The sequence below is a fragment of the Narcine bancroftii genome, chromosome 8 (assembly GCF_036971445.1).
Source record: "Narcine bancroftii isolate sNarBan1 chromosome 8, sNarBan1.hap1, whole genome shotgun sequence".
Taxonomy (NCBI): Eukaryota; Metazoa; Chordata; class Chondrichthyes; order Torpediniformes; family Narcinidae; genus Narcine; species Narcine bancroftii.
This window is the reverse complement of record NC_091476.1, coordinates 156,178,240-156,204,801: the sequence shown is the minus strand read 5'-3', so window position 1 is coordinate 156,204,801 and position 26,562 is coordinate 156,178,240. Positions and strand designations below refer to the sequence as shown.

The 26,562-nt window shown below is 39.1% G+C and overlaps 1 protein-coding gene across 2 annotated transcripts; it reads right to left on the bottom strand.

The window, feature by feature from the left end:
• Nucleotides 1–607: 607 nt before the first annotated feature.
• LOC138741443 (zinc finger protein 706) lies at nucleotides 608–26,562 on the bottom strand. 2 transcript variants are annotated; one of them, XM_069895557.1, is made up of 4 exons: nucleotides 26,538–26,562; nucleotides 12,046–12,194; nucleotides 9,212–9,330; nucleotides 608–1,764 (listed from the first exon to the last, which is right to left on the bottom strand). In XM_069895557.1, the coding sequence occupies exons 2-3, from the start codon at nucleotides 12,175–12,177 to the stop codon at nucleotides 9,235–9,237; spliced, it is 228 nt and encodes a 75-aa protein (XP_069751658.1). In that variant the 5' UTR covers nucleotides 12,178–12,194; nucleotides 26,538–26,562; the 3' UTR covers nucleotides 608–1,764; nucleotides 9,212–9,234. The 2 variants fall into 2 exon arrangements, with proteins under 2 accessions (XP_069751658.1, XP_069751657.1); XM_069895556.1 differs by lacking the exon at nucleotides 26,538–26,562 and adding an exon at nucleotides 16,319–16,423.

The window sequence follows — 26,562 nt, the reverse complement described above, 5'->3', positions numbered from 1 at the left end:
CATTCACCTAGAACAAAGTATTTTTTGAAAACATTAATTTGCATCCACAGACCCACAAAATTAGCAACTTTAAAATTTTATAATAAAGCTTGATAAGTGTACAAATTATACTTCTGCCTCATCTTTAAATCTATGCATCCACAAATGATAAATGAAGATTAACAAATCATATATAGCCACTATTATTATTCGATAACATTTTCAATCCCAGGTTTTTTAAACTGGTTGGCAGTGAAGAGGATGTGGAGAAATATACACACAGGGGAGAACAGACAATCCCAAAGGCAATACCAACAGTTCAGTATTGAACCTCCCAAATTAATTACGCTATATGTACGAGTACTTTTTGAAACAAGGTATCATTATATTTGCTTCACTTCGCACAACAGCTCTCAAAAGTGATCTACTGGGAGCTACTCATTAATTGTGTTCCTCAAAATAAAGACTACAGTACTGAAATCATAAAATACACTGTGCTTACAACAGTATTGCATTTCTAACCAAAGTATCATTACAAGAATCTTTAATCCTGAAAAGTTACTGAAGACTATGATCAAGTTCTACACATTATTAATTCAAACACCAAAATAAAGCAAATTCTGAGCCATTCTAAGAAAATGTGCTTTTGATATTTATTGAAATTACAATGAGCTCCAGTTAAATCACAAAATACTGTATGATCAGGCAAGATTGCTACAGAATATAGGAAAAGTAAGGTTAAGGACTAGAAGCACGTCTAGGTGAAATACAAGCTATTGCAATCCTAGATAATGCAATTTCAAACAGGAATTTGAGTCAGTGATAATTGATTTCTCTCTAGATTGAGAAATCCCATCAAGCAATTTTTCTAAAAAACATGACTAGCCAATAGACTTGCTATATACAAATTTAAGTTTTCCAACAAATGTTAACTCCACAAATTGTAGCTATAAAGTTTGAAAACACAATACCTGTAAAGATCAGACATCCTCTGAAGTAGTATTTAAGCTTCAAATGACTGTTTCTTCAAAAGTTTGCTTGAAACATCTGATGTCTGTATAATAATACATGTTGAATTGTTGAGAATCCTATTATATGATTCATGGAGCTCATAAAATCAAACAAAGGGCAAATGTTTTAAAACCAAAAGGAGTGGTCTTGAGAATAAATTGTCCTGCAATCACCTGGGGACATCCAGTGAGATAGACCCTATTATCTTAATGGACTCATCACAATTATCATTGTTTGAAAAAGGGATACCATTTTTAATATATTGCAACATCCCTTCTACAAAGAAGGTGCCAAACACAAGTTGTACAAGAAATACATATGTTAATAGGCTGACTGGACTACACTCAGGGAGGTCAATGAATTTTATTAATCATAGGCCAGTACTCTATTCCAACAGTATTCACCAATTCTGGTTCTCACAAAATAAACTAGCCGTAAGCCACAAATCCAAACTCCCGTACTTTCTCGTAATAGACTCCAGCAGTACTAATATTACAATGATGCCAGTGCTTAGAAGTAGTGAAGTTAATATTAGTACTAATCTATCAGGAGATCTGTACGAGCTTTCACCCAACTCACTTGAAGAATTGGCACCTTAGCAAAGCCCCAAACAAAAATGTCTTCAATGCTTCATTGTCCCAAAACATGAAAAGATTAAACATCAACAGTTCAGTAGTAAGTAGAAAGTGAAAAGGTTGAAGAATCAAATGTTCTCCATCTTTTCCAGGCCTTGTGTAGTAATTTTCAGTGCATCATGCCAGCAGAATTCCAAGTCTAAAAGCAAACATAAAATAACTTTAAAAATAATTGCCATATAAAACCAAGCTCTAGCACAGTAGCAAACATTACTTTTAATGAAAAGTTAAAATCTTATGGATAACCATTCATTTGGTTATTCATTTTGTAAAAATAATTCTCATTGCTGTAGTATTATGTAGCAATAATGGGACCTTTACCTTTAACGATTTTGATTAGATGTTACAGAAAAATCTTTTCATTCTAGTGAATAAACTCTACTCCAACTTATTTTATGTTACAGTCCTTTACAATGCAAAATTAACCATTTGTGTAAATAAATCCAAGATTAATAAATGCTTTTACATCAATTATAGCTGGCACATTAAAATGTATACAGTGGAAAAATAGATTTGTTGGACATCAGTGCGATTATCCAAAAGTCTGAAATAATCAGTACTTTTCCTTATTTAAAACCCCAGTCACATCATATAACCATACAACTTGGCCCTTCTAGTCCATGCTGAACACTTTCCACCATCTAACCCCACTGACCTACACTCAACCCATCACCCTCCATTCCCTTCATGTCCATATACATTTCTAACTTCTCCTTAAATGCTAATACCGAGCCTGCCTCCGCCACTTCGTCTGGAAGCTCATTCCACAAATTCACCACTCTAAGTCACCCCTCATGTTTCCTCTAAACATTTGCCCCCTAACTCTCAACTCCTGTCCTCTCATTTGTACCTCCCCCATTCTTAAAGAAAAAAGCCTCTCCATGCCAACTCTATCTATATTCCTAATAATTTTAAATACCTCAAACAAATCCCCTCTTAACCTTCTACACACCAAATAAAGACATAACTTATTTAACCTTTCCCTATAACTTAGGCCCTGTAACCCCAGTAACATTCTAGTAAATCTTCTCTACACTCTCTCCAATTTGTTGATATCTTTCCTATACCTTTGTGACCAAAACTGTACACAATACTCCAAGTTTAGCCTCACTAATGCCTTGTAAAGTTTTAACATAACATCCCAGCTCTTATACTCAATGTTCTGATTTATAAAGGCCAACATCACCACCCTATCCACATGTGACTTCACCTTCGGGAAATTATGTATCATTAGTCCTAGATCCCTACTGCACTCTTCAATGCCCTACCATTCACCATGTCCTATTTTGATTAGCCCTTTCAAAAATGTAACACCTCACATTTATCTGCATTAAACTCCATCTGCCATCTTTCAGCCCACTTTTCTAACTGGTCTAAATCCCTCTGCAAGCTTTGAAACTCTTCCTCACTATCCACAGTTCCACCTATCAGTATCATTTGCATACTTATTAATCCAATTTACCACCTCATCATCTAGATCATTAATGTATATGACAAATAGTAATGAACCCAATACTGAACCCTGAGGCACATCACTAGGCACCAGCTTCCAATCCGACAATGTTATCTACCACTACTCTTTTGCATCACCCATTCATCCATTGTTGAATCCATTTTACTACTTCAATGTTAATACCCAATAATTGAACCTTCCTAACTAACCTTCCCTGAGGAATCTGATAAAAGGCCTTACTAAAGTCCATATATACAACATCCACTGCCCTACCCTCATCAACTTTACCAGTAATCTCATCAAAAAAATTCAATAAGGTTTGTCAAACATGATCTTCCCCTTACAAATCCATGTTGACTGTTCCTAATCAAACTTGCCTATCCAAATATTTATATATACATCATCTCTAAGAATACTTCCCATTAACTTACCTACTGATGTCAAACTTAAAGGCCTATAGTTACTAGATTTACTTCTAGCACCTTTTTTAAACAATGGAACTACACGAGCTACCCTCCAATCCTCCGGCACCATTCCGGTTACTAACGACATTTTAAATATAGCTGTCAAAGCCCCTACTATTTATACACTAACCTCCCTCAAGGTCCTAGGGAATATCTTGTCAGGGCCTGGAGACTTATCCACCTTTATTTTCCTTAAAAGTGCCAGTACTACCTCTTCTTTAATCATCATTGTTTCCATAACTTCCCTACTTATTTCCTTTACTTTACGCTGATCAATATCCTTCTCCTTTGTAAATACTGTTCAAAATCTACCCCATCTCTTTTCGCTCTACATATAGACATCTACTCTCATCTTCTAGGGGACCAATTTTATACCTCACTATCCCTTTGCTCCTAATATACCTGTAGAAACCTTTTGGATTTATTTTCACCTTATTTGACAAAGCAATCTTATATCTCCTCTTAGCCTCAAGATTCTTTTTACATTCACTATATTCCGATAACACCTCATTTACTTCATGCTGTCTATACTTTTTGTACACCTCTTTTTCAGAACCATATTTCCAATAACCCTTGAAGATCAAAGCTACTTAAAACTTTTAACCTTTCTTTTCATCTGAACAGGAATATACTGTCTCTGTAACCTTAAAATTTTACCTTTGAATGCTCTCCATTTTCCTTCTACATCCTTCCCAGAAAACAATTTATCCCAGTCCACACCTTCCAAATCCATTCTCATCTCCTCAAAATTAGCCTTTCTCTAATCAAAAATCTCAACCCTGGGTCCAGACCTATCTTTCTCCATAATTATTTTGAAACCAATAGTATGTGTGCTCCCCAACACACACCTCCATCACCCGACCCATCTTATTTCCCAATAGCAGATCCAACACTGCCCCTTCTCTAGTTGGTACCTCTATATATTGATGTAGCAAACTATTCTGCACACATTTAACAAACTCCAAACCATCCAGCCCATTTACAGTATGGGTGTCCCAATCAATGTGTGGAAAGTTAAAATCTCTCACAATTACAACCCTGTGCTTACTACATATATCTATTTCCTTACAAATTTGTTCCTCCAGTTCCCTCTCCACATTAGTTGGTCTATAATACACCCCCATAGTGTTACCGTTTCTTTCCCCACTCAATTCCACCCATAGTGCTTCTCTAGACAAGCCTTCTTCCAAAGCACCGTTGTAATACTCTCTCTCTAACAAGCACTGCAACATCTCCCCCACTTCCCCCTATTCTCTCACACCTAAAGCAACAAAATCCTGGTATGTTTAGTTGCTAATCACACCCCTCCTGCAGCCATGTTTCACTAATGGCTACCATAATTCCAGTATCTATCCATACTCTAAGCTCATCTACTTTTCTCACAATGCTCCTAGCATTGAAATAAATACATTTAAGAAAATCTCCTTCTCTTGCTCTCAGTTAATTACTAATGGGTGCATACAACTTCTGTCTTCAATTTCATTCTTCTCCCCTACATCTATTCTTTTACTTTGGTTCCCCTCCCCCTTTTTAAACTCACCAGAGTCACACTAGCAAACCTACCTGCATCCTTGCCCTTTATTGTTAATATTGAGAGGGCCAGAAAAGGAGAAAAAGGAAAATAAACCAATTCTTCTTCACTCCTATTTTTCCATGCCTATGATCATTTCTAACACTGCTCCCTCCTACCCACCACCCCCCCACCGCAACCAGTGAAATTCTGAATCTGTTATACAAGCACTAGTTACCTATATACTCCATTAAGGGAGAGGTGGCACGAAAAATGAAAGAATAAACAGGGATAATCAAGAAAGAAAATGGATTCACAAAGACATGGTTCATAATGCATGGTTAGAATGGAGCAAAATTAAATGACACAGATTTTTCAAAACATTTATAATTGAATACTTTGAAGATTCTTAACTTTATTCATATACAGCTGACCAATGAGAGGGCAACATCCCCCTAAAGCAAAGCACAACCAGAGGTTGTTTGTACACTTCTTTGTATTGAATGGTCACATTTGAAATAAAATCCAACATTTGCCTTTTTTTTTTAAATTCAGAATGACAGCATTACCCCAGTTAGGATTTTGAGATAAGTAAACAATGCTGGATGGAAATTAAAATGATTGCATCCTAACCTGGAATGCTTCATTTATAATTCAACCATTGAGAAACTGAAATGGAGGTTGAACATTACTTTGAGTGGCATAATGCATTCAATGCAGTACTTTAAATAGCAACAAGGGCAGAATGTAACAAGTCTGGCTAGCTGCAGTTCACCAAGTTGCTGGGTAAAAGGTCACATTTGCCAGTTAAACATCAACTGGAAACTAAATCAATACCACATTAAACTCAATAAATATATCAGTATGCAGTATCCATTTTTTAAGCACAAGCTTTTTTCTTTAAAACTGTACTAAATTGTATTTTGTTTCCAGCTCAGAGTAATCCCGTTCTCCCTATTTATATCTCTAGCACTCTGACACATGTCCATTAGTAGAATTCACCACCACACCCACTAGATCTCTCACCAGTAATCTGCATCGAATCCACGCTGCTGAAGATCCAACTGCGCTGGGTAGGTCACGTCTCCAGAATGGAGGACCATCGCCTTCCCAAGATCGTGTTCTTTGGCGAGCTCTCCACTGGCCACCGTGACAGAGGTGCACCAAAGAAGAGGTACAAGGACTGCCTAAAGAAATCTCTTGGTGCCTGCCACATTGACCACCGCCAGTGGGCTGATCTCGCCTCAAACCGTGCACCTTGGCGCCTCACAGTTCGGTGGGCAGCAACCTCCTTTGAAGACCGCAGAGCCCACCACACTGACAAAAAAACAAAGGAGGGAAAAACCCAACACCCAACCCCAACCAACCAATTTTCCCCTGCAACCGCTGCAACCGTGTCTGCCTGTCCCGCATCGGACTTGTCAGCCACAAACGAGCCTGCAGCTGACATGGACATTACCCCTCCATAAATCTTCGTCCGCGAAGCCAAGCCAAAGAAAGAATCTGCACTAGGGATGAATTACAATAGCCAATTATTAGGAATTTGAAATGCAGAAAAACCCACAAAGGGAGAAAATGTAAACTTGATAGCACCAGAGATCAGAATCAAGCTCAGGTCAATGCAGTTTTGCTTGTTTTGAAGTATCCCATAGGGCAGGGGTGTCAAACTCAAATTCACGGAGGGCCAAAATTAAAAACTTGGACTAAGTCGAGGGCCGAACTAAATATTTATTGAAAATTTTCAACAACATCTGCATGTTTTCTCTTCTTTCAACATATGTAATGTTAAACTTTAGGATATAACTTTAGGAGGATAATGTTACAGGTCAGGAGTTGGTAGCTCAAGTTCACCCTTTGCTTGACCTGAGGGAAACATATTTGGTCCCTGTGGAGATGTAGTCAGCATCCACAGGCTGTGTCCATTTTGGCCTGCATCAGGACTCGGCATTTCCTGCTCACTCCTCAGGCTCTAGGCCTCTATTCACCCTCGACCCACCATCCCTCTACCTGACCAGTCCTTTACCCAACCTCTACTCACCCCTCACTCCACTCGCTCTGCCTCTACCCATCCTATACATGCCCCTCTACTGCCTCTCCCCTCAACCTGTTCCTCCCTCTACCCGTCTCTCACCCTCTAATCACCCCTCCCCTTTTACCTCTTCCCTATCCACCCCTCCTTCTACTCATCCCTCCCTCTAACTGCCCCTCGCACCACCATAACTTACCCTGCCCATTACTCCTCACCTACACCCTCTGCCCACCCCTGCTTACCCACCCACTCAGGCCCAGCGTGCTGCCGATCAGCCTTTGCGGACAGCCACCATCTCTCTCTTTACGTGCAGGGCCGAACCAGCCGTCCCTGGGGTCCGCGCGGGTGCAAGCGCTGAAGGCCGTGGCGACCAGGAGAAGTGCGCTCACGCTGTGGAAGGGCCGTCCGGTGCCAGTCGCAAGGGGCTCGCGCTGCCCGGGGGCCGTGCGCAGCCTGCCATGTCCGTCGCGCCGACAGGAAATCACAGGCGCTCGCCAATCCGCCGCACCACTCGACAGGTGGGAGAAGTGACTGGTTGTGCGGGGAGCCTTCCAACTGGCTTGCCGGCTGATGACATCGACAGACTTCTCATGTTATAATTTTGTTTTCCCCGTTCTCAAAGTTTGCACGGTCAACCTGCAACACTCTTGCTCCCTCCGCGTCCTGTGGATCTGATGCCCGGGTGTTGTTAGGATTCCCAGCAGAAGGTTTGTGGAACTTTACCATTCTGGATTCCTTTTTGAGAATATTCTGGCCATCTTTTAAGGGGGGTGGTTTTAGGGGGGAGGGGATAGTTAGGGGGTGGGGAAGGATGTGCAATCAAGGGGGAGGATGGTGGGGGTGACATTACCAAAAAACAGCATCAGCTCTCGCTGCAGGGCGGGCCACCTCTAATACATTTTTGAAATGATCTTGTGGGCCAAATATAATTATATCGCGGGCCAGAGTTTGACATGTGTGCCATAGGGCTTGTGCAACAAGATTGTCATCTTTGATGAAGGCTACTTAATTGCTACTAGGGATCCGGTTTATAAATAAAGTTGAAAACTGTGACGATACACAAGATGACAGATGCTAAAGTTGAGTATTTTTCATTGGGGAATTCATTCACATGTTTTTGTGATGCATTAAGCGGATGTGCTTGGGAGAATATCTTAATGCTTAACAAAGTCTTCATCCAGATTGCATGCACTATTTACACAACACAAATCATTGAGTGTTTTTATGGTGGTGCACTTACTTTTTTATAAAGAAGGCCTAAAAGGCTGCTGCAGCATCCTTCAGAGTCGATGGAGGCAGTGTGACCCGTCAACATGACAGCATACATACATGGTGAGCAATGGCTGTCTTGGTTATCCATAATCCTCCCCCACAGCTGGAACCACTCTGGGAAACGCAGTCCAGCTCCAGCTGCACAGGGAATTATGGGTAACAAAGTCACCATTTATTCTTCTACCCGGCACTGCCCCTCTGGCATACTGAGGGTCTCTGACCTACAGAACTTGTGCGATTTTTCTGCTACAATTACTGGGTCCTGGGCAAACAGCGTCATCGTGACATCATTAGCCCACCCCTAGACTGTCACTTGCAGCGGCAGTAAATTTATGGAGTGAGGCAGAGCACTCCACTCCACTTGTGCAACCAGCCTCAGGAAGGATCAGATTCAGTGTTTTAGTCACATGCAGAGGATTTATGGAGGTAGGTTCAGCGATGTGAGGAGGGAGAATATCCGCCTTTACAATCACAATTTTTTTTCCCGCTATAAAAGGCCCTATAAAGTGATAAAATGATCTTTAAAGTTTCATAGTAAAAGATGAAAATACCTACTTCGCAAACTCTATTCAAAGTTCTTTTAGGTCAAGTTTTAAATTTGTTTGTACAAAAATATCAGAACCAGAAAAACCAAAAGATACAAGCCTCAATTGTGCAACTTACTAGCTGCCAAATTAGGAATTTATTTCCAATTACCATATTAATAATCCAATATTCTGATCATTAGACCAGTAACTATCACATGCTACTGTCTCCCCATAATTAAAGTAATATCAGCCACTCTGAACCTAAAGCTGCAAACAGACCCTTTTTTTCTAAAAAAAAGCAATGAAAAGTGAATTTTGAAAAACTTCTTACCCAAATCCAAGTTGTGATTTTATTTATGCCTGCACATCTACCAGCTCAGGAGGCAAAGGAGATTTAGGATGTTTACTCTCAAAATGCTGTTTGAAGGTTTTGGGATCTGGCATCTGTGTCTGGAATAGAAAATATAATGGTAAATAATTCTTGTTATTAAAATTATTGACATCACACTTAAAATATCATGCAAAGTTCTTGGAGTCTTGGAGGAAGTACAGATTAAAATGAAATTTCCAACAAGAATTAAAAACAAAATTTAAAGTCTTTAATTATATAGTTAGACGTCTATTTGATCAGAATTTACAATATTAAGAGGAACTTAATATTTCTGCAAGTCTTGGATGAGCAAACAATTTAAAAATTATATCTGAACCTTTCAGAAGTATTTACACTTTTTATTTAAAAAATAAATTTCCACAGGTCCACCTATACCCTTGGTACGTTTCGAACGGAGGGAGGAAACCGGAGTCCTCAAGGAAAACCCTTGCAGACACGGGGAGAACCTACAAACTCCTTATAGACAGCACGGGATTCGAACCCACGTCCCAATTGCTGGCAGTGTAAAGGCGTTGCACTAACTGCTATGCCAACCATGCCGCCCAAAAGTAGATGAACATTGCAATTTTTCTGCAAATTAACATTTGACTGAGCATCAAATACAATCTCTTTGTCTAAGATCAGTAAGCAAAGAAATTGTGGAAATGAAGCAAAGGTGGACATATAGAATTAAATCACAGATCAAATTCACTGACAAAAAGACAGTTAAATTATGACAGAGGAATAATGATATATTTCCAAAACAGGATGGTGTTCATCTCATTGATCTCATATGAAATCAATGCTCTATCCTTCTTTGTGGTACAGGTCACAGGTTTGGGAGGTGCGATTAGCGAAGCCAAATTAAGCAGCTGGAATGCAGTATGTACATGTACACACTGCAACCTTGTGTGAACTAGCGCTAGAGGGAATTTATTTTTTTATGGTGACAGATTGGTTGCCAATAATGCAGACTGTTTTGTCCTGGATGGCAATATGCTTTTTGTATATTGGTGCAGATGCAATCATCCAGGTAAGCACACTGCTGACATACCTTGTGGTTGGTGGAAAGGCTAAGGGGTGTCAAGAGGAGGCTCATTTTCCAATGTACATCAAGCCTTTGAGTCAGTATATCATTCAGAATCAATACATGATGAAAATAAGATAGACAAGTTTTTAATCTCAAATTACTTTACCTAGTCTAAATGATAGGGAGCAGAAAGATTTGAATTTTGTATTTTCAGCAAAGGAAATTAGTGAGGTAATGAGTTCAATGCAAAATAATAAATTGCCAGAAGATGGATTTCCTATAGGATTTTATGAAATTTAAAGATCTCTTAATACATCCATTTATGGAGGTGTTAAATTACACTATGAAAATGCATTCTTTGCCGAAATCATTTTTAATTATTATTATTATTACCGTAATTCCGAAAAGAGATAGAGATCCAATGAAACCAGTCTTGTCAACCAATTTCATTATTAAATGTTGATTGGCAAAATATTTACCAAAATTAATATATATGAATCAAACTGGATTTGTTAAGGGTTAGAAATCAACAGATAATGTAGGAAGGCTTCTTAATTTGACACATTTGACTAAAAAAAGGGGAGTGTGTGGCAGAGACTTTGGATGCTGAAAAAGCATTCGATACATTAGAATGGGATTTCCTCAAAGTTTTAGATAAATGTAAATTGGGTTCAATGTTTATAGATTGGGTTAGAACATTGTATAAAAAAACCTTTTGGAAAGGTAGTGACAAATGGACAGATTTCAACATCTTTTAAATTAACAAGATCAAGTAGACAAGGTTACCCATTGTCACCAGCTTTATTTATTTTGGCTGAATCAATAAGACAAGATTCAAAGATTGTGGGTATTAAAGTAAAGCAATAAGAATATAAAATAAATTTATTTGCAGATGATGTTTTAATTTATTTAACAGATCCTTTAAATCCTTTGCAAAAACTTAAAATTAGAATAAAAGAATATGGAGATATATCGGGATATAAAATTAATTGGGAGAAAAGTGAAATTATATCTTTAGTTAATGGAGATTATCAAAAATGTAAGGAAGTAATCAAATCTAGAGGTTTACATCTCCCCAATTTTATGAATTATTATAAAGCATCACATTTGAGATTTATTAATATATGACTTAAGTAATATTCCAACATGGGTAAATATAGAACTTGATAAAATAGGAGAAACAGATCCATAACATTTTATATATAAATGGAATGCAAGATTGTTAACAGCAAATAAAGAAACGCCCATGCTGAAACATTTAATTGAACTTTGGAATAAAATTGATGGAGATTGGAGGAAGAGGTTTAATGTTGTAGTTTTCTTGTCCCTTTTTTTAAAAAGTTTGTAGGGGGTTGGAGGGGATTTATAGGAGGTTTTTCTTTTCCTTTTTTAATAAAATACCACATGTACTTGGATTAAGTTTGAAATATTGTGATATATTTGTTAAGTGGTTTTATATTAATTTTTTTTTAAAAGCCTTTGAGCCGGTCTTACAGCCATATTAAGTCCTTGGTCAATGGTGAGTCTGAAGAGCAATCACATGGGAGACTTGGAAAGAAATAATGCTTCTGAATTACAAGACTCACTTGTAACAATATTTGTGAATATAATTATGTTTTATTATCATCTTACTGTTGGAACTGGCAACAAACTTTAAAAGCAAGATCCATCACAATTTAAACACAACAAAAAAAATGGGTACTGCAGTAGAACACCTCTGAAAGATACTTAAGTATTATTGAAACTATCTGTCTGATTCCCTTACCTTGCAAACTGGACATGTGTGCACAAGGGCTGCCTTTGCTGCTGCTTTTTGATCAGATCCCCCCTTTTTCTTTTCAGCTTGCCTCTTTGCATTCTTCTGCTGGGCTTGTATTTTTTGCTGTCCACGAGCCATGATGAAATTGAGGAAATCTAGCAAAGACCTTCAGTTACTGTTCCAAACAATTCAACATGTGCACTCTACCCCATTTTTAAAAAAAAACCCAATGTAAATATAAAAATTCCAACTTAGGCAAAGTTTTTAGTCAACCACGCAAAACTAAAATACATTTTTCAGTCTGTCCCAAAAAAAATAATAAAAAGTGACCAATTCACTTCAGGATAGGAAAACTTGTGCACATCATAGATTAGTTAAAATCTGAAGTAGAAAAGTTTTTTAGTGCAAGTAGAATAGTCAATTAAATTCATGATAACTTGAATTTTGAATCTATACAATATCAGAGCAAATGTATCCCAAGCCACTTTACAGGATTTAAATCATTCGACACAGACACAAGAAAATAAATGCAAGTATCGAAAAATACTTAATCAAACAGTTTGATTTTAAGGAGATTTTAAAGAAGGCAGGTTGTTTTCAGAAGGTGAAATTCCACAAGGATATCAATGTTAATGGTGGAGTACAGATCACAGTGTTATGTATGATTGGATGGGTTGCATTCCTAGAAAACAGTGCACATTGCCATTTTACACAATGCAAACCCAAGTCATCTGCACGTACATCAAGAAATCAGTTGAAAAAAATAATTTTTGTATTTACTTTCTCTCCCCCCCCCCCCCCCACAGCAAGTTTCATCAGAGTAAATTTTTATTTTTTTGTCCTAGAATTTGTGAGCTGTATCAATTCTACAAGACCAAATTTCCTTTATCTGAACTAGCATAATGCAAGGATTACCAGTAATTAAATTCAGGGATGATGAGAACCAAAATTGGAGGATTCAATACTTCTGAATGCTGCCACACTTGAGGACACCAAAAACAGGAATGGACAAAGAAAATGGGAAACTTGAAAACCATAACAAGAACATTTTCTTTAGAAAAATCAAGGCTTTGATTTTCAAATCAAGACCTAGAAACAGTAGGAACATAGGAAGTAGGAACAGGAGTAGGCCAAAAAAGGCCCATCGAGCCTGCTCCGTCATTCAATATGATCATGGCTGATCTAATTTATGACCTAACTCCACCTACCTGCCTTCTCCCCATATCCCCTAATTCCTCTATCATGTAAAAATTTATCTAACCGAATTTTAAAAATGTTTAATGAGGCAGCCTCAACCACTTCCCTGGTTAGAGAATTCCAAACATTCACTACTCTCTGGGAAAACTATTTTTCCTCATCTCTGTCCTAAATCTACTCCCCCGAATCTTGAGACTGTGTCCTCTCGTTTTAGTTTCCCCGGCCAGCTCAAAAAACCTTCCTACATCTATCCTATCCATACCCTTCATAATCCTATATGTTTCTATAAGATCTCCTCTCATTCTTCCGAACTCGAGCAAATACAATCCTAGACGATTTAATTTTTCATAAGTCAACCCCTTCATCCCAGGGATCAACCTCGTAAACCTCCTCTGGACCGTCTCCAAAGCCAGTATATACTTCCTCAAATATGGAGACCAGAACTGGACACAGTACTCCAGGTGCGATCTCACCAGTACCTTATACATTACCTTCCCTACTGCTGAATTCAATTCCTCTAACGATGAAGGCCAACATTCCATTTGCCTTCTTAATAACCTGCTGCACCTGCAACCTAACTTTTTGCGATTCATGCACAAGCCCTGCCAAGTCCCTCTGCACTACAGCATTCACCCTTTAAATAATATTCAGCTCTTTTATTTTTCTTGCCAAAGTGAATAACCTCACACTTACTGCTGGGGAGAAAGGAAAAATACAAAGATTTTGTCGATCCTCTATCCTCAAAAGCCCCCACCACCCAGCCATGCCCTCTTCACTCTGCTCCCATTGGAAAAAAGACACAGGAGCCTAAAGATGAGCACTCAACAGCACAAGATCAGCTTCTTAACCACTGCCATAGACATTGCCTTACTTTTTGTGCACTATTATTTTTACTTTTTTTTATAGTAATGTTGTAAGATGGTTATTATATGAACGTTTGCTCTATGATGCTGTCGCAAAACACCAAACTTCCTGATTTGTTGGACAATAAATTCTGATTTTGGTACAACCTCATATTTGTGGGGAGGCTCTGGGATACCATTAAATCTTTTTTTTTTTAAAAAGCATGGCTAAATGCTGCAGATTACCCAAGAGAATGGCAGAAATGCACTTTACAAAATTGGAAATAGACCATGAAACTATGTATACATCACATGGTCAATATGACAAAGGATGCAATAAAAGGTTTGTAACAGTTAACATTGCTGCCTCACAGGTCTCGCACCCCAAGTTTGATTCTGGCCTCAGATGTTGTCAATGTGAAACTTGAACATTTCCTGATCGAGTTTTTCTTCCACATCCCAAGGACATGCTGATAGGTATTTTGGCCACTGTATATTACTCCGAGGTGGGGGTGAGAGGTTGATGGGCATACAAGAGATTAGGTAAAGGGAAAAGGGTGAACGAGAATGTTTTGCGACCTAGAAATCAATTGACCAAATGGTCAAAGATAATAATAAAACAAGGGAAAATAATTCCAATATTGTTCATAATCATTTAAATTGTTTCAGCGATTTGCAAATCATCCAATTTAGTAAAAAAAAGCTACCCCACAAATCGTAAATCACATCTTGTTAGATTTGCAAATTATTTTCTATCATGAGCTTTTAAAAAAAAATGTTTATCTCGAATTATACAAAACCCCTAATTACAACACGTTTTATCTCTTGACCTGCTGAAAGATGGACCATTTGGGAAAGATAAAGAACGTCAAACCCATGTTTCAACAGCACAAGCAGGATACTGGTCCCACAATCTCAAAGCTGGAATGGAAACAATTCATCCTTATTTTTGAGGGACTATCAGAATTTACTTAAGTTTCTTATTCCATCCAATAACATATTCTCCAAGAACCACAAACTTTAGTCTCCTCTACTGGCATTCTTTTCAAATATTTCTAAATGCCCAAATTCCATCAAGTGGTGTGAAAACAGGACCATCAAGTGGTGTGAAAACAGGACCATCAAGTGGTGTGAAAACAGGACCAAGAAACATGCAGGGCAAGCAGAATACAGTAAAATTAGTCATCTTAGAACAGGAAAAGAAACAGCAGAGTTGAGATGGACAATTTTTTTAATGTCACAAAGTGTAAGATCAGTCCATAATAGAGAAGTCTTAATCAGAATAATCACTCAGAGACCAATTAAGGCACACATTGCGTTTCAAATACACACAGGAAACATTTTAGTACGATTTGGAAACTGTTGGATGTATTGGAATTATGCCCGAGTAAAGCCCAAAATACTCATCTTTAACAATTTCTCTCTCAAACAAAATCTTTCCAAGTTAATAGAAAAATAAGCACAAACTTATAGGACAAAGTGAAGTAGTTTAGATTTGGCTCTGTGGTAGCAGTCAAATTAGAAGTCTGCAGATTGAATACACACTCCAATGTTCCTGAAATGCCACCACACCACCCTAGATTAGGATTGAAGTGCCTATTAAATATACAAACTTTAGAAAAGTTGAAAAGAGCAAGAAAGTCCAAAAATTAAAACAATGGATGTTGCCCGACTTGCTCAGTATTCCTTGAATGTTCTGGTTTTAGTTCCAATTTCCAACATATGGTTGGAATGGCCCAATCCCCACGAAATCCAGGCAAAGCGTTTCACCCTCTCTTTAAGACCACTTTCGTTAAGCAGGGAATCCCATGGAAGAAATTGTCTTCAGGAGGAAACAGAAAATAACCAAACCACCAGTGTCTTATTTCATGTTATTTAAAAGTAGACCAGCAAACTCTTTTCCATCAACAACAACAACAAAAAGTCGTGCTTCTCTCAATTCTCGCCCCGTGGGACTAATATTCAGGAAGCCACAACTCTCCAGTAGCTTTAAATCTGATCGTGGGGCGAACCCATCATGAACACCAACGTGGAGCTCAGACTGTGCCAGGCGCCCATCACAAGGTGCGGCGTGTGGCCTGCGACAGGGCGCTGGAGCCCACCATTCGGAGGCGAGACGCTGCGCACCATCCCTCACGGACGGTGGTGGGGGGGGGGGGCAGCTCTCCCAGCAAAACACCCATCCCCAGGCTGAAAACGAAGCCCCCAACAAAGTGACCCAGACGTGTTCCTTCACTCACCGGCTGGTACCGACAGATACGCGCAACCCACCAACGGCCGTCGCCCTCCCGCCCTCGGTCAGCGGAGCCAGAGCCTGACGTCACCGGAAATTACGTCATGGGCGGGTTGGGGGGAGGATTGGACATGCGCGGGATACCCGAGGCTGCGGTAAAGATGTCAATGAGTGCCACCAGTCTGTCCCCTTTTCTGGTCACATTACGGAGAGATTTTAACATTGCAGTGAAGTAGAACGGGTTTAACATCTCTTTAGGAATAAGTAAAACACGAAAGTCTGCAGACGCAATGACTGCAGTAAAAACACAAGGCTGGAGAAACTCAGCAGGTCAAACAGTGCACTTTATACAGCAAAGATAAGGACACATGAGCAAAGTTTCGGATATGAGCCCTTCTTCAAGCTCTGAGCAATGATGACAACACTTGTAAGACACATAATCATTTAATTCTGATAGTCCCTCAAAAATAAGGATGAATTGTTTCCATTCCAGCTTTGAGATTGTGGGACCAGTATCCTGCTTGTGCTGTTGAAACATGGGTTTGACGTTCTTTATCTTTCCCAAATGGTCCATCTTTCAGCAGGTCAAGAGATAAAACGTGTTGTAATTAGGGATTTTGTATAATTCGAGATAAACATTTTTTTTTAAAAGCTCATGATAGAAAATAATTTGCAAATCTAACAAGATGTGATTTACGATTTGTGGGGTAGCTTTTTTTTACTAAATTGGATGATTTGCAAATCGCTGAAACAATTTAAATGATTAGTGCTCCTCCGGAGGAGTTCAGCTGCCACAAGATTCTTAACCACAGATCTTGCAGTGGGTTTAATATCCATTTTTGCTGGTGCTCTGCCTCCATGATTCATTTACTACTTTCCATCAACATAAGGTGAGGCATCTCGCCCTCATTATTTAGTCTAGCATGCTTCCTGAAATCGCGTCCTACTTCTTGTAAGTTCGTTCTGCAGGCAGGTCATTGTAATTGTCCTTCGACTCTCCTAATGCCCATTGCCTTTGTCAGGTTTAAAATGTTACCATTTCTGGAGGATCAGCTCGGATGAAGCACCGTGGCCCAGGCAAACAATATCGGAAGGAACATTACTTGCCCGGAAGAAACCCTGAGGCATGAAAGGTACGTTGATAGGGGAAGAAATCTCATGGGTCGGCGGTTATTGGTGGCACCCGAATCTGGGGAATGTGAAGATGAAATCGTTTCCCCTGAACGCCCACATTTTTCTCCCTTCGCCACAACAAGACTAGCTTCCTCTCTATGGATTGCTTTAGTCTTCTGATGGAAAATAAAACCTAAGAGATGACAGCATCTCGTGTGGGTGGGAGGGACATGGCTTCGGCGAAAGGAATGACCTTGCAAAGACACGAGAACATGGAACAAATACATCGATCGGTTGTCCTCCTCAGCCAGTTACCACACAGCAGTCGGCACCACGAACCACCACAGAATATTGGACCATTCTCCCCACGGATGCTGCCTTTCTCGCTGAATCCCTTCAGCTTATCATTGCTCAAGATTCCAACATAGGCAGTTCTTGTGTTCTCTTTTCCACAGAATATTGCTGTTGGCGAACCTAAACCATTACTGTATTGTTTATAAATGGCTCCTCTTTGTCCTTCAATAGTATAACTCACATATTGTGTACACAACCAACTCTCAACATCAGGTGCTGGTTTTACCTTACTAAATTTTCCGTCCCATCCTTGCAGTGGCATCCACCCAGAATGATTTAGAAAATTTGTCACTTTACATTTTACCCCATTCTCTGAAAAGTGCATGAGAACATTAAATTAAAGATACTGTCTAACTGAATGCTTTTCAAACCATTGATACGGTGGCAGGGGAAATAGTGGTAATATGGCAATACGTGCACCATTTATTTCCAGATGATCAATATCGAATGATTCTGCATCAGCTGTTGGAAAATATTTGAACATGTTTCTGATGGAATGACTTGTCTGATATGACTGTGCTTTAAATCTTTATTGAACTATGACTTATCATTTATCATAACATCAACTTAATTATAAGCAAAACTTTTAAAATGAGCAACACCAATCTGAACCTTGTGTTGGAGAGGTAATAATTAAGTTTTAAAATGTTCTATCATCCTCCATTATCAAAATCTATCCAGCTCTATCTGCTGCTAGAGCTCATACGTGAAACACATTTGTTTGATCTTTTTACAGTCAACCACACAATAGTTTAAAAAAAACATATCGACTGCATTGTCCAGGTCAGAGACACAAACTTCATTCGTTCCATCTTATCTGTGTGGCCAAAAACCTGCCTGAAATGGGTTCTCTTCAAAGTCCACACACTTATCGCTTCAACTTCACTCCTCATTTCCTTTCAATCCTCTGCTACACACATCTCGTAATCTATATCCTGTTCCTGAAGTACACTTTGTTAACTTTCCCCATCCCAAGACCTCTATTCCTTGCTGCTTGTTCAACATCAAATTTTGGATGAACTACCATTCATAGAGTGAAATAATAAGGAGACTGAAGTAATGTCTTTGGCCCATACCATAAGACTGATAGTTCTAATCTTCCTCAATACTCAATGCCTTAGCAAGAATTGCATTAACCATATACAGCACAGAACAGGCCAGTTTGGCCCTACTAGTCCATGCCGGAACAAATCCCCTCCCTCCTAGTCCCACTGACCAGCACCTGGTCCATACCCCTCCAATCCGCTCCCCTCCATGTAATTATCCAGTCTTTCCTTAAATGTAAATAACGTCCTTGCTTCAACCACCTCTGCTGGAGGCTTATTCCACATCCCAACCACCCTTTGCGTGAAGAAATTTCCCCTCATGTTCCCCTTATAATTTTCCCCCTGCAATCTCAAACCATGGCCTCTGGTTTGAATATCCCCCAATCTTAATTGAAAAAGCCTATCCACGTTGACTCTCTGTCTCTTTTAAAATCTTGAACATCTCCATCAAATCCCCCCTCAATCTTCTACGCTCCAGAGAAAAAAGCCCCAGGCTGCTCAACCTTTCTCTGTAACTCAAACCCTGACATCCTGTCAACATTCTCGTGAACCTTCTCTGCACTCTCTCCATTTTGTTTATATCCTTCCTATAATTTGGTGACCATAACTGCACACAGTATTCCAAACTTGGCCTCACCAATGCTTTATACAATTTCATCATAACATCCCAACTCTTGAATTCAATACTCCGATTTATGAAGGCCAACATTCCAAATGCCTTCTTCACCACTCTATCTACCTGAGTATCAACTCTGAGGGTACTATTTACCATAACTCCTAAATCCCTTTGTTGCTCTGCACTCAATTGTCTACCATTCAATATATATGACCTATTTAGATTTGCCTTTCCAAAATGCAACACTTCACACTTATCCGTATTAAATTCCATCAGCCATTTCTCAGCCCACTCCTCGAGCTTTCCTCTATCTCTTTTTAAGCTATGGTAATCTTCCTCACTGTCCACCATACCACCAGTCTTTGTATCATCCGCAAACTTGCTTATCCAATTCTCCACCCCTACTTCCAGATCGTTAATATATATGACAAACAATACTGGACCCAGGACCGATTCTGGAGGAACTCCACTAGTCACCGGCCTCCAATTTGACAAACAATTTTCTACCAGTACTCTCTGATACCTCCCATCCAACCATTGATGAATCCATTTCACTACCTCCTTATTTATATCTAATGCCTCCACCTTTTTTCCTAACCTCCTGTGGGGAACTTTGTCAAAAGCTTTACTAAAGTCTAAATAGACAACATCCACAGCCTTCCCTTCATCAATCTTTTTTGTAACCCCCTCAAAAAACTTTATGTTTGTTAAGCATGATCTACCCCTGACAAAACTATGCTTACTACCTATCAAACCCTGTTCTTCCAAATAGTTATAAATGCCATCCCTCAGAACACTTTCCATCAACTTACCCACCACAGACGTCAGACTCACAGGTCTATAATTTCCAGGCTTACATTTGGACCCTTTCTTAAACAGTGGAACAACATGAGTCACCCTACAATCCTCTGGCACTACCCCCATGACCAGTGACATCCTAAATATCTCTGTTAATGGCCCCACTAGCCTCCCTGAGTGTCCTTGGGAATACTTTGTCCGGACCCGGAGATTTGTCCACCTTTATCTTTTTTAAACACTGCCATCACTACCTCCTCAGTTATCCTTATATGATTCATGACCTCCCCATTATTTTTCTTTACTTCAACTGGTACAATATTTTTTTCCCTAGTGAATACTGAGGAAAAGAAATCATTTAAAATTTCCCCCATCTCCTCTGACTTTTCACATAGCCTACCCTCGCTATCTACAAGGGGTCCAATTCTATCCCTTACTAATCTTTTGCTTTTAATGTACCTATAGAAATCCTTTGGATTTATTCTTACTCTGCCTGCCAAAGCCTCTTTGTGGCCTTTCTAATTTCTTTCTTAAGATTTTTTCTACACTCCTTGTAGTCCTCTTTCAATTTCTCATCACCCTGCTGTTTATACCTCTTGTACACCTCCCTCTTTCTCCTAACCAAATTTCTAATATTCCTCGAAAACCAAGGCTCCCTATGACTTCCAGCCTTTCCTTTGATCCTCACTGGGACATATCTACTCTGTACTCCCAAAATTTCTTCTTTGAATATTCTCCATTTTTCATTTACATCCTTTCCTGAAAAAAATCATGTCCCACTCAATACTCCCCAAATCCATTTTTATTCCTTCGAAATTTGCTTTTCTCCAATCCAGGACCTCAACTTTAGGCCCTTCTTTGCTCTTCTCTAAAACTAATAGAGTTGTTCTCCATCATTAACCTCAGACACCTGACAGTTTCCTAACAGGAGATCCAGTATTACACAGTCCCGAGTCGGTTCCTCTACGTATTGATTAAGAAAACTATCTTGCACACATTTGACAAACTCTAGCCCATCCAGCCCTCTTACTGTATGGGTATCCCAATCAATGTGAGGGAAGTTAAAATCTCCCATGATCACTACCTTATGTTTATTACACATATGCTATCTCCTTAAATATTACTTCCTGTGAAACCCTGAGCTCAGTATCAGTCCTACATGCTGTCAATAAAATTATCCATTATCCTCACTGGGACTCAACTTTTCAATATGTAAAACTGGCACTTTAAAATATGCTATTGTCAGTGTTAGTGGGCCATCGTCATGCTGCAAAACGACATTCATAATTTCTTCTTTACAATCCGTGGTTTTATTTCTGTATAAAAGGATATTTGATTTGCTACGTTCGGCACATATTGAAGAGGTCAAGGCATATCAAAAAGGAAACTTTTCACTGACTGGAATAATACCACACATGAAGGAAGATGGCTCTGATTGCTGGAAGTCAATCATCTTGGTTCTTGTATGTTGCTGCAGAGGTTTCTTAGGTCAGTATGTAGAAAAACCTAATGATAATTCAGCATGGACTTGGGAAAATTTGACTAAATAACATTACCATCTCCCAAGTGCTAGGCAGTAACCATTCCCACTCTTCTAGAAGGGGTGACCAAACTTGCTTAATATAAGAGCTGCATAGAATAAACTTCAGATGTTTGAGAGCTTCAAGACATGAAAAAAATATTAAATACACGTTTTTAGTTTTACATGCACATTTTGTTACAAAACTATATATATATTAAGAAATATATGTTTGTAATAATATTTAATCATGTATGTAGTTTTTAAACTGCTAATTTATATTAGTTTCAATAATCAAAAAGTACAAATTGTTCATAGGAGTGTAATAGTTGAATTTTATGGACCAACTTTTAGGGTAAAATTTGGGGGAAGGCTATTACGACTTTTGACTTCAGTAAGTACCTGTGTTGTTCAGAGCATCAGGAGTTCCAATGGACAAACAGGACCGGGTGGTAAGTCCAAGTTTGGTGCTTTGGGAGCTCAGATGGGTCACTGGGCCATCAGGAGCTCTGCGAGCCACACATTATATGTCATGTGGCTTGCGAGCTGCAGTTTGGCTACTCCTGCTTTACAGGCTTCATTTCTGAGTCATCCACCATTAACATCTGGGATCATCATTAATCGGAAACTTAATTGGACTAGCTGCATAAATATAAAAGAAAGATAAATCTGAGGTGAGATATGTATCTCTGGATTTGCTGAATCTTTTCCATGAACTTCAAGGCTTGAGTCAAGAGTGTGATGGAAACACCCAATAACTTTCAAGAACTACCATAATAAAGAAGCTAACTTGATTGGCACTTCATCCATCACTCAAAACATTTACTCACCAGGTCTTCTCCACCAACCTGCCTGTCCTCAGCCTTCTCCATTGCTTCAGAGAGGCCAAATGCAATTTTTAAGAACATCTTATATTCCACTTGGATAGCCTAAAATATGAATACTGAATTTTCCAATTTCAGATAACCCATATTCCTGCCCATACACACTCGCCAAGCTACCTAGTTATCTTCTTTTGTTCTCTTCTCCCATCCCTCTTCTCCCCAGATGGCTCAATCTGCTCATCACCCCTTCCCCATCTGGTTCCACTCATCACCTACCAGCCTCTATCCCACCTTCCCTTGAAATGCTGTATAATGGCGATCTTTCCTTGTCCTTCTCAGTCCTGATGCAGTGCTCTGACTTTCACCTTTTGTGTCCACAAATGCTGTTTGACGCATTGAGTTCCTCCAGCATTCTGTTTTTGTTTTAGCTTGTGTAAATGTTCATCTGAATAACAATGAACTTTATCTGTGCATCAAGTAAGGACTGGTCAAACAGAGCTGTACAAACAGAGATTCAGACACTTGGTTCTATTTATATACTGTAGTTTACAGAAGCTTTTCAAAGTTCACTGCAACCAAGGCTAAAAGATAAGGGGGATTATGACATTTTTAATCACAATTCTATTATTTGAGCATGGTACCTCATTTTTAATGTCCCTTAAAATATCTGATTAATGGCAGCTGCAATCTGTAAATGAAGAATCATCATGAGATGTATTCCCTCACAAACTAATCCTGCCTCAGGAACAAAGAATTTAAATAACCCAACAGATATTCTTATCTAACTTCTGCCAGAAGAAGTGGTTCCAACCATTAAAAGCTGCTGAATACATTGACTGTTCAAATTTTACAGAACTCCTCTGCGATCAGGTTTGCATTTATTTGAGAAATACTACAACCAACACAAAACATATTTCCAATAAATTAAATATAGTTGGAAGAGATCTTATTAGGGACCAAATCACACATAAAGGGAATTTTATATGTAAATTAATACAGTATTCTATTTTGTTCCAGATAAAAATTTAAGATTATTTTGTTTTAATAATGAGAAGAACAGCTGATCACATTACACACCACATATTATTCCACTGGCAAGTGTTACATCATAGACCAGCAGCACAGAAATTCAGCAAGATAATGTTATTTTTTAAAACAATATTTTTATTAATAATTACTAATAACATCTTACTTAAATCTAAACTTAACCCCAACTATGCACAAATATACGTGTGTGTGTATGTGTTATCTAAACCATTACAGCTTGGGCACAATTCTGGAAAGTCAATTACCAAAGTTCAGTCTTAGAAATCCACTGTTGAATATCAGAACTTTTAAACTGCTGTTCAGAATTATGACGTAAATGAAACACAGAGTGATCAGACTGCCTTTAACTCATGAATCCTTGTTGAGTTACTTCCAGAGAAGTCTTTTCACACAAATGATTGTCACAACTCCCCTCTTTTTTTGCATAGGGGAAACAATAAGCATCAGAATGGTAACAATCCAATTAAGCAATTCTTGTGCTTCTTTTACCCAGATAGGGATCCATCAAAATGACCATTACAATGGTCACAGTGGATCACTGTTTCTTCTGACAAGGTGGAACAGCACAAGTGTCTATTTCACACAAAATCTTATTTCTCTGACTTGCTTCTTCAAGTACCTCAAACATGAGTCATAATCATATGACCTGCAAATGTCCCATCCAGTTTTTCTTGAATAAACAATCATTGTTCTTTTGTTCTTCCAAAGCATTAATTTTGTTTATGATTTGGACTGGATGGTGCCAGGCTGTCTGGAAAATGTCATGAATTCTGTGAATGTTTTGCACCCTGAGCCAATCCCCAAAGTAACATTCACTAAAAAACAGAAGCTTTCAACGCAAGGAAGATCATTTTTTCCCCAAGGGAGGATTGCTTCTTAATTGAACAGATTATATAATCTTGGTTCCTATCTTTGGGAAAAAGGTAGGTTAAAAATAAAGAATAGGACAGCTTTTTGCACTTTCACATCTTTTTAAGTTGCTTTTTGATCTTTAGTAGACATATTGTTGTTGCATTTATAATTTTAGTCATTTTAGAAATATATGACATGGTCATTCTTCATAAGAGAGTAGTGAAGCAATCATAGAAAATGGGGAAAATGTTGCAGAATACAATACACAGAAGTGCTGGAAAAACTCAGCAGGTCACCCAGCATCTACAAGAATGAAAGGGGAAATCAACATAAGAAATAGGAACGGGAGTCAAGCCTGCTCTGCCAGTCAATGAGATCATTGCTGATCTGATGATAGGCTCATCGCCACCTACTTAATTCCCTTAGTACGAAAAATTTGGGGCCTGAACCCTTTGGCAGTTAAAGGATTATTATAATTTTTATTTAAATGAAGGCTCTGAAGGTTGGTTTGAGTAGCCCCAACTTACAAAGCTTTGTAGAGAGCCTTGAGGCAGGATTAGTCAACTAGGTTTAAGGTACTAGACCGAAGGTTACAATTAATCAAAATCATGTCCAGAAAGTGAGGTAGGTGTGTGGTGATAGGAAGTCTCAATCAGAAACCACTCTACCATTCAATAAGATGATGATTCAGATTTATTGTCAGAGGACACACATGACATCACATACAACGAGATTATTCTTCCTGTGGGCGAGGCAGAATTACCACTTATTGGCAATGCAAAAAAAAAACTGTTCTATATGTACACATGTAAACAAATAAAGAAATGTAAACAAATTGATTGTGCAATACAGGGAAGAAAAATCAATAAAGTCGCAAAAGAATGAGTCCTTAACTAAGTCCCTGACTGAATTTGTTGCTCTGAAGTCTGATGGTGGAGGGGTAGCAGCTGTGTCCTGAACTTGGTGGTGCATGACTTGTCGCACCTATACCTCTTTCCTGATGGGAGCAAGAACAGAGCGTGTGCTGGGTGGTGTGGATCCTTGATGATTGCTGCTGCTCTCTGATAGCTGCGTTCCCTGTAGATGTTCTCTATGGTGGGGATGTCCTGGTCTGTGTCCACTACCTTTTGAAGGGCATTACACTCAGGGGTATTGGTGACCTTATACCAGACCATGATGCAGCCGGTCAGCTCACTTTTCACCACACATCTGAACAAATATGCCAGGGTTTCGGATGTTATACCAAACCTCTGCAAACTCCTGAGGAAGTAGTGGCACTGATGTGCTTTCTTCATGATGCCATTAGTGTGTTGGGTCTAGAAAAGATCCTCTGAGGTAGTGGCTCCCAAGAACTTAAATTTGTTCACCCTCTCCACCTCTGATCCCCCCAACGATCACTGGATTGTAAAACCTCTGGTTTTCCCTTCCTAAAGTCAACATTGAGTGTGAAGTTGTTGCAGATGCACCATTCAGCCAAGTTTTCAATTTCCCTTCTGTATGCTGACTTAGCACCCCTTTTTATACAATCCACTACCACGGTATATCAGTGAACTTGTAGATGGTGTTGCTGTCATACCAAGTCGTAGATGTTAAGTGAGTAGAGCAGGGGGCTAAGACGACAGCCCTGTGATGTGCTGGTACTGATTGAGATTGTGTAGGAGATGTTCTTACCAATCCTCACTGATTGTGGGCTGGAGATGAAAAAATCCAGGATCCAATTATACAGTGGGATGTTGAGTCCCAAGTCTTGGCCTCTGAGGGGATGATGGTGTTAAATACTGACCTGTAGTCGATAAAGAGCATTCTGATGTATGCATCTTTGGTACCCAGGTTTTCCAGGACTTTGTGTTAAGCCAGTGAGATGGCATCCGCCGTAGACCTGTTGCTATAATAGGCAAATTGGAACAGGTCCATGTCACCACTCAAACAGGAGCTGATAGGCTTCAACACCAGCCTCTCAAAATACATGGTTTTTTTAGACGGCAATGTCGGGGGAAAAAAAAAAACGCAGAAAAAAAATTAACATAATTACTGCCCAAGTGGTCGTTCACACTGAGTACCTTTTTTGACTGCAAGCACCCAAGT